The following is a 13,030-nucleotide window of genomic DNA, read 5'->3' as shown; positions in this document are numbered from 1 at the left end:
TCTGATACCAATAAAGTGTTCACCGTTAATAAAATGTTCTCCCTTGAAACAAATGAGTCTAGGGAATTCAAAGAATAGGTCCAAGAAGCTTCTGGATATAAGTGTGGCCCAAAAATACAGTAGTAGCAATCTTCCTGATAAAGTTTCATAAAACATTAGATGTGTGTCTAGTTTATGGATATATAAAATGAACCCCTAATCAATCCCTAATACTATCTCTTGTATCAGCATGAGGTAGAAATGAGTCGGGCAGAAACCAGTGATCCTACTTACCTGGAAAAGAAACTAGGGCACAGAAAGCTTTAGAGGTTTTTGTGTGTCACACACTCCTTTTGGCTTTGTTCTGACTCCTCCTCCATTCCTTGAAACTTCAAGTATAAATATCAATAATAACAGAATTCCAGTGCTGGAAGATCATTTATTTTGACTCTCTCCTTTGACCAAAGAAGAAACTGAAGCCCTTTAGGTTTGAATTACCCATTAATATTCAAAGAGGTTCATCAACATCCTGGTTTCTGAACTCTCACAAAATTATACGCAAGATAAATGTGACTGTTCAGTGGGCCCTAACGTATCTGCAGCGTAACACACCCTGGCTTTTACTTTAATCAAATTAAAATAAAATTCCCACTGATTTCTAGAGACTCCCTCAGTGTTCTGGCCCCACTCTCTCCTTTCTCCCAGTTCTATGCTGGCCTCTGCTTTCTGGGTCAAGGTTGATTCCGTTTGGCCCCTGGGCGTGGCCGGCCCCCGGATGGTGGAAAGAGAGCTTCGAAGCCCCCAGGAGGAAGGGACAGAGAGATGTGAGTCTCAGGGGCTGTTTGCAGAAGAGCCCGACTGACTGAGTCCACTTCGTGAGTGCTCCCATCCCTCGGTCCCGCAGCCGCTGTGTCCGCCTGCACCTCTTCATTTCGCACCTTCCCAGCTTACCAGGGGCTCCCGCTAAGGGCCCACCTCGGTCAGGGGCGACGGTACCCTTAAGGCCACCGGGGCGGGCGGGGGAACCTGGCCTTGCTGGCCGCGTGGGTCTCGGGGGTAAGAGCATTCTCTGAACAACGGAGGCACGCCCCACGCAGGGACGGGCCAGGACAGTTGTGATCAGAAGCCCTGTGCATGGAAGGGAGCGACTCCCGCGGCGGCCTCCCCCCACCCCGCCATCTCCGGGCTCCCGCGGCGCCGCCGCAGCCTCGCTCTTCCTCCTCCTCCTCACTCGCCGGCTCGGCTGATCTCCTGCCATGACTCAGCGATTCTCGCAGGCTGCCCGGCTGGGGACACCGGCTTCTCGCGGGCTCCTCCCGCCGCGTCCACCCCCTCTCGCCACCCACGCCCGCCCCCGACCGCCAGCTCTTTCCCAGCGCGGCCGCCGCCGCCGCCGCAGTCAGCGCGGGCGCCGCCACAGCATCCGCCGCCTGCCCCGCTCGGCGCACGCTCCGGCCCGACCCCGCAGCCCACCCGCGCACCGGCCATGGAGCCCGCAGCCCCCCGCCGCCGCCACACCCACCAGCGCGGCTACGCCGTGACGCGAAACCCCCACCTCAACAAGGTGAGTCCGCCGGCCCACCTGGCGGCCCAGGGGCCGCTTTCGGTCCGACGCAGGCCCTCCGGAGGGTCCCGGACTCGGCCTCGCCCCTCTGCCGGCTCTCCCGGGTCGCGCGGCCCTCGGTGAGAGCAGAACGGAGGGGCCGCCCAGTGGGCTCTGTGCCCCGGCAGTGTGATGGCGCTCGGTGCTGGTCCACCCCGGCATCCCGTTTTGGGAAAGAAGGTGTGACTTGTTTACAGTACTTTTTGGCTTCTCTAGAGCCAAGCCAAAGAAAGTAGCATCAGGCTAAGTGCGTGAGTTGACTGTTTCTGTGAAGAGAGAGCAGGTAGGCTGCCAGCTCAGCTTTGTATGTGCCACCCACTTACTGGTTACACTCTGTGTGGCAGTTATTGGAGGCTGCTCTGGATTGAAGTGGCCCTACTGGTCTATCCTGAGCAGAAATGAGTTCTGAAAGCCTCAGGTCACATTAACAAGCTCGAAGTCAAGGCCTCTTGGTTTCTGGAGCGACACGATTAAGAGGCTGGGAATGCCTGGTGGGTGGCTTCTGCCTTGGACACTTTGCATGGCCTGGTACAAAATCCTTGTCCTAGACATGGGACTGTGGGTAAAGCCATTCCTATTTTTTGAATCTGGACTTCGGGAAATGAAAACATTTTTTTTTTAAGACCTCTTATTAAAACAAGAATTCAGGGTAGTTAGACAACCTTTTTCAGATCCTGGTAACGTTTCATTTTTCTTCACGGTAAACACCTAATATTTCTCTCAAATGAAATATACCTAATTTATAATTTTGCTTATGTAGATACTAAGCAGTCACAGTTTATAACCAGGTTTGTTTCTAGATAGTTCTTTTTGTGTAACTGTGCTTTTGACCTCTCCTTCTTATTTAGGATATGGGAAATGCCATCAGTAAGGACAGAGATCTGTTTAGTCATTTTGGTCGTCTCTTTAGTAGATACTCTTCATTAGGAACTGCACCTCGGCTCTTACCTTCTGGTCATGTTGCTGGTGATTTGTTGATCATTATTAATGGCTTGAAGACTGTGATTTCTTTTTTTTTTTTTTTTAAGATTTTATTTATTTATTCTTGAGAGAGAGAGAGGCAGAGGGAGAAGCAGGCTCCCAAGGAGCAGGGAGCTTGATGTGGGACTCCATCCCAGGACTCTGGGATCATGACCTGAGCCGAAGGCAGATGCTTAACCATCTGAGCCACTCAGGCCCCCGAAGACTTGTGATTTCTTTAATAAATTGTAGCTAGTGTGAGTTCTTTCTGATTTTGTGGTGACAGGTAACTTTTACAAATACATGGTTATGTAGTATTTGTGGTCATAAGACATGAAATTTTAAATAGTTCCTACTTACTTTTTTTTCAAAATAAATTTAATTGCTAGTTTGATTTTTTTCTTTTTATTATTCTGCAGGTTGGGGGCTATTTTCAGTAGAACAAAGGTAAAATCTGATGTGACAGAACAATTTGTGACTTTCATGTGTATCTGCTTCCTGTAATTTATGACCAAATAATGGGTTGTCACTTAAGAAGGACTGCATGAGTGGTATAACCTGTTTGGATTTCCCAAAGTCATGGTCAAGTATGAGTGTTTCGAGTGGATATTTGGAATAGGTAGTCACTGAGCAAGAGTCATTATGCCTTTTCTGTATGCATCAAGAATACATGTTCTTAAAATCTTTTTTGGCTCCTGTGCACCTGTAAGGATTAACTCCTACTTAACAATAATATCACGGAGATCTTCCACGAAGTTGAAAGGTGCAGCATAATATGTTAAGAGCACATTTTTGAGTTTATAATTGAACTTTATTGTCTGCATAGAGTCAAATTGGATTTAAAATCTAGTTCACCAGCTCTGGGGTGATTAATGGAATAAGCTTTACTCTTCTTACTCAGTTCTAAGATAGCTGTGTGGTGCTTATAGAAGTCACAGAATTGCTTTACATGTACCTTTGAAACTATGGCTGTGGGACATTCTTGATCTGCCCTGCACTGAAGATCTCTTGGCTTTAAAGTTTTCTGATAACCCAGGAATTTTTATTGATTTTTATGAGAGCTTTGGCTAGTGGATCATGCCCTCTAAAACCCCAGCCTGTCATCTGGCTACGTGAAGCCTTCTTCAGCCAAATTAACACAGACCTTCATCACCTCACCTTTTTGGTAACTGCAACAATTTTGCTGGTTTTATTTTCAGTATTACAGTCTGTCCTACATGTAGATAGGAGAAACATTCCTTCATCAATTAGTGTTTTCTTCATGTTACTCTTCTGTCATCCAAGTATTTATAATAGTTCTTATTATGCTGAATGTAAAATCAGTCTTGTCAGGTTTACTGTCTTATCCAAATTGATCTCATTAGTCCCCCAATTTAGTCTTCCACTTGAAATATATTTGCAGAATCTCTTACTTAATGCTTTCCTTTTTGTCTGTGTAATTTCCTACAGTTAAAATGGCATTAGTTGATTTAATAATGATCTCTCTAGGGAAAACTTTCCTAATTATTTCAGTCCTAATATTATTACTTGACACCTCTGTTTGTATGTATTCAGTAGTATCATGTCATTTTGTATTTACTGCATTTTATTTTTTTCTTATTTTGATTGTCATAGGTCAGGAGTCATACTTAGTACAGAATTTTGCTCATTGGGCTTTAAATAAATGTTTATTTAATGAATGAATGAACCATGTTTTTATTTCTTTTGTCTTTTAAACAGTACTCAGCTTTTAAAGCAAGAAGCTTTTAGAGTGGTAGATTGAACATTATTTTAAGACATCCTGTTTAATGTAATTTCGTGGAAGTAAATCGCTTTGAAATCTAAAACTCAGTTGACTCTCTATACGTTTATACAATGTATAATGGATACAGGAGAATAGTTGGAATTCGGTTTAAACCTGACCATCCGTGAAATTTTAATTACTTGCTAGGTAACGTTAAGGAGGTGATTAGTCTTGGTAAAATCAAGGTTGACAGTAGATGTGATCCAAATTTAAAAAAATAAAAAATTGTAAAAACCGAAGGGAAATAAGGTCTTTCTTCATTGGTAATATGATTCTTGCTATTTGCTTATACTCAAATTACATAATTACAGGTAGGATTTCCTCATAGTATTTGGGAAAGTACCTCACACTTCTGAGATTCAGTATCTTTCTGTACATAGCCCACACTATCTTTGAGGTGCTTTTCTTTGTGTTATATGTGCTTATCTAATGTTTATGATTTTCAAAGATACCTTCTGATTTAGATTAGTTGTATTTCAATTTTTTTCTCAGGAATTTTCATGTGACTAATAATGTTTCATAAATCAGTCTTCAGAATTAAAATTCTACACACAATAAAAATCTCTTATTTGTTATTTCTAAATGTATTAGTTTGTTTCTCTAACAGTGGTAGAAAATACTAATTGATAGCTCTATCATAATTGTGATTACATTGTTTCCATGTCTTTAAGATTAAATAATAACATGACCTACAAGTAAGTCTCCAAAATATACCACTCTTTAATATTTTAAGCATTTTAATCCATTTTAAGTTAGTGACTTACTAAAGTCCATTTTGGCCAACATTATTAGCTTTTAAATCTAAAAAAATGAGCTTCCAGTCAAGTGCATTTGTAGATGATTGTGTCTTGGTATGTCAGGACCTAGTTGGAGGTGTTGTAGGGAAAGGAGAGTCAGGACTATGAAGGAAAGATACCTTAAACCTACTCTTTTTCTTCAGTGTAATCTATACCAGAGTTAATCATCCAGGAATTTTTACCTACCACAGTTCTCTGGAGTTGCCTCAGCAATATGAGAAACTGATGTATTATTTAATGGAATCCCACTGATAGGAATGCCATTGTGATGTGGATGTACATATACACCTCCATACCTGTTACCTTAACAGTGCTTCAAACAACAGCGGTAGCATAGGGTAACACAAAATCAAAATAATGTGCTCGAATGAGTAGAAGGATGAGTTTGAAATGAGAACTTTTTTTTTTTTTTAAAGATTTTATTTATTTGACAGAGAGAGACACAGCGAGAGAGGGGACACAAGCAGGGGGAGTGGGAGAGGGAGAAGCAGGCTTCCCACGGAGCGGGGAGCCCGATGCGGGGCTCGATCCCAGGACCCTGGGATCATGACCTGAGCCGAAGGCAGACGCTTAACGACTGAGCCACCCAGGCGCCCCTGATTTGAGAACTTTTGAGACTGGTGATATGGAGTATAGGAAATACTGAAGAAAGTCTGAGATTTTTCATTTTTGTGTTCTAATTTCCTTCTAACTTTTGGGCAAGTATGAAAAATGCAATGTAATGGAATGAACATTCTAAGACATTTTATCTAGAGGAAAGCCTGAGTCCCAAGTTGTGAGATTTTGAGTTGTGAGATTTTGAGTGAACTTTTCTTAACTAGCTTCAGTTACTGTCCTTACAAAGTAAAGTGATAATTTCATTCATTTATTATTTTATTATTTAGAAAATATTTGTTTGTTCAGAACCCACTATATGCTAGGTAATATTCTGGTTCAAAGAATATAGCAATGAAGAAGATTCTTGTTGTGAGTGCACTTACACTTCTGTTGTAATGTGATTTCTACCTCCTTCACTCAGATATTGAAAAAATTATTTGAGACAGTGAATATTAATTGTTGCTAAATTATATATTCTAAAAACAGGAGGTCTTTTAGTACTATCATTATTAATATAGCACTTTTGTATAGAAAATCTGAGCTCATAGCTGGAGCAATTATAAAGTACATTTTTTTTAGTGTACTAACCCCCTTCTCTTGAATTTTTGATGACATGATTGTGTTCCCTCTTTATTTTATAGTAAAAAACAAAAATATATCTTCTCTCTGGGAAAGATTTATATTTTACCCTCAGATTCATATAATTGAGCTTGACTGATGTCACATGACCTTTGCAATCTTTCATACACTTTCACAGAATGCCAGGTATAAAGAATGTATTTGTGAAGAAATAGAAAAAGGAAAGCTTTCTGCTTCTCAGTACTCTGTTCAAAGTATGTAAAGGCTTGGAAGTATGAAAGAACTTGGCTTGTTAGAGAAAGGTAGAGGTATGCTTTGATAGTTAAAATTATTGGGAAAAGAGGGAGTGAATTGCAGAGACAGGAAATTTAAAAGTTCCAGTGGTGTGAAACCAGCTTGATTCTGTTTGCTTGATTCTGTTTGACTTTGGAAAAAATCAGTTACTCTGACAAAACAAATATTTGGACTGTTTTCCAATGGTTCTCAAAATTGACATGACCAAATATTGTGAGAGGCTCAAGATTGCCCTGATTTGGCCTATTTGTTACTTCATTATTTTATGTTGTTGAACCAACTCAACCAACTTTGATAGTATATAGATCCAGAATAAATCGTAAGATATGTTACAATTAAGTAGGACAGATTTGGAAATGTTTCCAACCTAAATGATTAGGTTTTCTTGGACATGGACATGGGGCCTAAATGTAAAATGTGGATGTTTGTATTCTTAAAATGATATTTAAAATATTTTATGGCTTATATGTCAATTTTTACCTGTTTTTAGCTTACTGTATATAAAGTAGTACATTTTATTTTATTTTATTTATTTTTTTAAAGATTTTATTTCCTTATTTGTCAGACAGAGCGAGCACAAGTAGGGGGAGCGGCAGGTAGAGGGAGAAGCAGGCTGTCCGCTGAGCAAGGATCTCGTTGAGGGACTCGATCCCAGGACCTTGGGATCATGACCTGAGCTGAAGGCAGATGCTTAACTGACTGAGCCACCTAGGCGTCCCTTTTTTTTTTTAAAGATTTAAAGTAGTACATTTTAAACAAAGGATTATTGTTGCCTTAAGTGAATTTAGAGAATTTAAAATATCAATATTTTCCCTCAGGCCTTAAAAATATATCTAGGTTAGCCATTGATTAAACTGTTAGATATTTGAGGCTTTTGAGTTTTAAGAGAGGGGAAAGACAATATGGCTTTAAGTTTCTATAGTTTAATCTGGTAGCTTGGAAAATCAATATAATAATAATAGTCTCTAAAAACATGGAAATATAACTATTAGAGCTTTATACTAATAAACCCTACACCTAAAACACTAGGATTATTTTTTTAAATCAGGTAATGTTGAGTAAGAATATCAGCAAAAGTACTTATATGTTCGTACGAATTTTCATAATTGCATTGTGAGTATCCCTGGGGTAGTTAAATTCTAAACTGCCTCACGAAGACTTGGAAATCTGGAGACTGAAGTTCTAAGACTCCATTGTAAAATTACAGCTAGGCCCTTTAAGCTTAGAATATATTTAATACATTTGAATTGTCTATTCACAGTCCTCTAGAAAGGTATTTTAAAACTTTTGTGATTGCACACATACATAATGCATGTATAAATGTAATGTTATGTGCTGAATTGTGCCCTCCCAAGAGTCATGTATTAAAGTACTTATCCCTCGTATCTCACAATGTAACCATATTTGGAGTTAAGATCTTTAAAGAGGTAATAAGTTAAAACCAGGTCTTTAGGGTGGACCTTAATTCAATGTGGCTGATGGCCTTGCAAGAAAAGGAAAGACGGTGTGAACACAAAGAGAAAAGTCAATGAGAAAAGCCTCAGAATGTAAGCATCCCGACTGACATCTTGATCCTGGAGTTCCAGCGTCCAGAACTATGAGAAAATAAATTTCTGTTGTTTTAGTCACTTAGGTACTTTGTTATGGCAGCCTTAGCAAACTAATACACATATAATTGAAACAAAATATCATAATACAATACTTTGCTGCTTTTAGTGCACCCTAGTAGTACCTACTCTATTTCAATTTTTTAAAAAATGTGAGGGGTGTCTGGGTGGCTCAGTTGGTTGAGCGTCCAGCTCTTGGTTTCCACTCAGGTCATGATCTTATGGGTCGTGAGATCGAGCCCCATATCTGGCTCCGTGCTCAGCAGAGAGTCTGCTTGAGATTCTCTCCTTCTGCCCCTTACTCCACTTATGCACTCTCCCTCTCAAATAAATAAATAAAACAAAATATTTAAAAAAAATGTGAATCACAACCCATAGTTAAAAAAAATTACGCTCTATAACTTCTTTAAGTAGTGCCTTCACATACCTAGGGAGTGATTAGAGAGTAACTTTCTTTTCTGTGTCTTAGTGTTGCACATATGAGCCTCTAGTTTGCCTTGGCAGCACTGGCCCAGCCTTCTGCTGTTTTTCTACATGTCCAAATTGAGGTAATCTTTTAAACCAATAATCTTGCAATTATGAGAACATTATTGTTACTAATAGTGGCAGATCTTGGTTAGTTAGCAAAAGTCCTTACTTGGTTGCTCAGAGCCAGGAAAAACTAAAACTTGGTTAATTAGCATTTTTGTAAGCTTTTAAAATTTTACTTATTCAAAATCTTATACTTAATTTTTACATACGGTAACTATAACATAATGGTGACAGAATTGAGAGCAAATATATTGGTCATATTGTTGTGGGGTTGTCAAACCCAACAGTCAAGAAAGAATTCTTGAGACGTTTTATGGTGCTGTTTGGTAAATTTATTTGAGTAGCATGGCAATAGGACCCATGAGCAAAAGAGCTGCACTTTTGCTCTATGAAGCTGGTGGTTCTACGCTTGGTACTTGAGGGATAGGAGATGTGCAAGAAGTATTAAATCATAAATGTCTTCTTTGAATTTCTGCTCATAAAACTACTTTCACAAGATTTCTCTGGTGTTTATCATTCAGTTCGATATTAACTATTGGTGAGATATGCAGGCAGTAGTGAGACTCTTTAAGAATGTAGCAACCAGGGGTGCCTGGGTGGCTCAGTCTGTTAAGCATCTGACTCCTGACTGAATCAGTGGCTCAGTCAGTTAAGCATCTGACTCCTGATTTCGGCTCAGGTCATGATCTTGGGATTGTGGGAATTGAAGCCTGCATCAGGCTCCACACTGCAGGGAGTCTGCTTGAGATTCTCCCTCTCCATCTCCCCCCCCCGCCCCCGTGCCCTGTGCATGCATGCGCGCGTGCGTGCTCTCTCTCTCAAATAAATAAGTAAATCTTAAAAAAAAAAAAAGAACTTAGCCACCAGCATGTATTTGAACCTTATTGGAGCTATGGATGTTATAGATCAGTCTTCTGGGCTTAAAGTGAACATTTTCTGCTTCTATCCCTCATCAGTATCAGTAAATATAAATGAGAATAACTCACCTGTTAATAAAATTATTTTCAGATCGTTCCACAAAGCATAAGCAAATGATGCTATAGGTAAGAGATGTATTGAAAACAAAATGCTGTAAAAAGACTAAAAATAAAGACATGGGAAATGCAAACAGGGTTACACCTGACATCAGACAATGTAGAATCCATATCAAAAAGCATTAAGTGAGACAAAATACTCTCTATAATGCTGAAAAGTACAATTTTGAATGAAATTAAAAAGTAACGAATATCTGTGCACCAAATAACACAGCACCTACCGTCACAAAAAAAGACCCTGCTACAGAACATGCAAAGAGAAATAAACACTAATACTAGGAGACTTTAACATATTGCTCTCAGTGCAGGACATATAATATCAAAGGGACAAAAACTGTTTCCATATAGGAATTCCTTCCTCAAATTTCTCAGGAAATTTGTTTTACCAAATAATGAGAAAATTCACTTAAGCAAGTGGGAAAATGGAAAACAGTATTATAACTAACCTTTGAGAATCAAAGCTTAATAAATAACATAGAGATATTACTGGTTTGAAAGATCCAATGATATAAGTCAAAAGGAAGAGCTGAAAATAGTGACATACAGAGTCAGAGGTTAAGGTTGATATTTTCTAATCTTTATAAGAACATGTAGGTGAGAGATTGTAATGCTCTAATCAATTTGGCTTGTAGCTGTTGCCAATATCTGATAATATCTCTTTTAACTCCTGTCTTTAGACCATTTACATTTAATGTGATTATTGGTATGTCTGGATTTCTGTTCACTATTTTATTATTAGGTATCTGTTTCCTCTGTGTTTCATTTCTTTATTTCTCCTTTCCTGTCGTCTTTTATATTGTTTGAATATTTATTCCATTTTAATTTATCTTTGAGTTTTTGACAATATCTCTTTTTATGGTCCTTTTTTGGGACTTGCTCTAAGAATTATGCTACACATAAGTTTTTGGTCTACTTAAAATGACCATTTTACCAGTTCAGTTGGAATGTGGAAACTTTATTATCATGTCTCACTACTTTCCTCTGATTATGTTATAGTTGGTATATTACATCTGCTTATATCTCCATACATTACGTAGAATTCTTTAAATTGATATATAATTGACATACAACATTAAATTAGCTTCAGGTATACAACATAATGAGTTGATATTTGTATATATTGGCAAATGATCACAATAAGTCTAGCTAGCATCTGTCACTGTATGTAGTTATGAAAAATGTTTTTCTTGTGATACGAACTTTTAAGACTTTACTCCTTTATAACTTTGAAATATGCAATACAGTATTATTAACTGTAGTCACCATGCTGTACGTTCATCCCCATGGCTTATTTATTTTATAACTGGAAGTTTGTACTTTTTGAATACATTTTCCCATTTCCTCCACCCACCTACTTCCTACCTCTGCCAGCCAGCAGTCTTTTCTCTGTATCCATGAGCTTGTTTTTTTTTCTGAGTACTTTTATTATTATTATTATTAACATATAATGTATTATTTGTTTCAAGGGTACAGGTCTGTGGTTTGTCAGTCTTAGACAATACACAGCACTCACCACAACACTTTTGCTGTATGAAGCTGGTGGTTCTACTTCCCAATGTCCTCCTCATCTCTCCAATGTCCATCACCCAGCCACCCCATCTCTCCCACCCGCCTCCACTCCAGCAACCCTCAGTTTGTTTCCTGAGATTAAGAGTGTCTTACAGTTTGTCTCCCTCTCTGGTTTCTTCTTGTTTCCTTTTTCCCTCTCTTCCCCTATGATCCTCTGCCTTGTTTCTCAAATTCCACATATCAATGAGATCATATGATAATTGTCTTTCTTTGATTGACTTATTTCGCTAAGCATAATACCCTCCAGTTCCATCCATGTCATTGCAAATGGCAAGATTTTCTCTTTAGATTCCACATATAAGTGAGATTATATATAGTATTTGTTTTTCTCTGACTTTATTTCACTTAGCGTAATGATTTCAGGATCCATCCATGTTGTTGCAAATGGTGAGATTTCCTTCTTTTTTATTATGGCTGAATTAGATTACATTACATATATATGTGCCACATTTTCTTTATTCATTCATCCATTCATGGACATTTAGGTTGTTTCCATATCTTGGCAGTTGCAAATAATGCTTCAATGAACATGTGGGTGCATATATCCTTTCCATGTAGTGTTTTTGTTTTCTTTAGATAAAAACTCAGAGGTAGAATTGCTAGATCCTATGGTAGTTTTATTTTTAATTTTTTGCGGAAACTCCATACTGTTTTCCATAGTGGATATACCTATTTCCATTCCCACCAACAGTGCGGAAAAGTGTTCCCTTTTTCCACATCCTCACCAATACTTATTATTTCTTGTCTTTTTGATAATAGCCATTCTAACAGGTATGAAGTGATTTATTGTGCTTTTGATTTGCATTTTCCTGTTGATTACTGATAGTGAGCTTCTTTTCATGTATCTGTTGTCCATCTTTTATCTTCTTTGGAAAAATGTCTATTCAGATCCTCCGCTTGATTGATTGTTTTGCTATTGAGTTGTTATGAAAACAATTTTTGATGTAATAATTTAATGTAATGTTTATTATTTTTTATTTTATTTCATTTTATTATTATAATTTTAAAGATTTTATTTATTTGACAGAGAGAGACACAGTGAGAGAGGGAACACAAGCAGGGGGAGTGGGAGAGGGGGAAGCAGGCTCTCCGCGGAGCAGTGAGCCCAATGCAGGGCTCGATCCCAGTACCCTGGGATCATGACCTGAGCTGAAGGCAGACGCTTAATGACTGAGCCACCCAGGCGCCCTATTATTTTTTATTTTAACTGTCATACATATTTTATTTTATTTTTTTTAAAGTTTTTATTTATTTGAGAGAGAGAGAATGAGAGATAGAGAGCACGAGAGGGAAGAGGGTCAGAGGGAGAAGCAGACTCCCTGCCGAGCAGGGAGCCCGATGTGGGACTTGATCCCGGGACTCCAGGATCATGACCTGAGCCTCAGGCAGTCGCTTAACCGACTGAGCCACCCAACCGACTGAGCCACCCAGGCGCCCCTGTCATACATATTTTAAAGAATTTAAGAGGGAAAGGATAACCTGTTACAGTTACCCAGATATTTGCCATTTCAGGTTTTCCTCAGATATCATTTCCTTTCCATCTAAAGAATTGCCTTTAGTGGGACACCTGGGTGGCTCAGTCTGTTAAGTGCCTGACTCTGTTCAGCACAGAGTCTACTTCTTCCTCCCCTTCTGCTTCTCCCGCTGTTCACACATATGCTGTCTCTCTCTCTCTAAAATAAATAAATTTTAAAATT

The 13,030-nt window shown here is 38.9% G+C and overlaps 1 protein-coding gene across 1 annotated transcript in view; it reads left to right on the top strand.

Moving 5' to 3' along the window:
* The first annotated feature begins 1,082 nt into the window (after window positions 1–1,082).
* Window positions 1,083–13,030, top strand: part of ME1 (malic enzyme 1) — a 193,544-nt gene continuing 181,596 nt past the window's right edge. The window contains exon 1 of the mRNA XM_025861900.2: window positions 1,083–1,543. Coding sequence (XP_025717685.1) covers window positions 1,466–1,543 — 78 coding nt within the window. The 5' untranslated portion in view covers window positions 1,083–1,465. The remainder of the gene's footprint in view (window positions 1,544–13,030) is intronic.

This window comes from Callorhinus ursinus, unplaced genomic scaffold, assembly GCF_003265705.2.
Source record: "Callorhinus ursinus isolate GAN/ISIS: 27379988/994484 unplaced genomic scaffold, GSC_fseal_2.0 scaffold6, whole genome shotgun sequence".
Taxonomy (NCBI): domain Eukaryota; kingdom Metazoa; phylum Chordata; class Mammalia; order Carnivora; family Otariidae; genus Callorhinus; species Callorhinus ursinus.
This window is presented reverse-complemented; position numbering and strand designations above follow the sequence as displayed.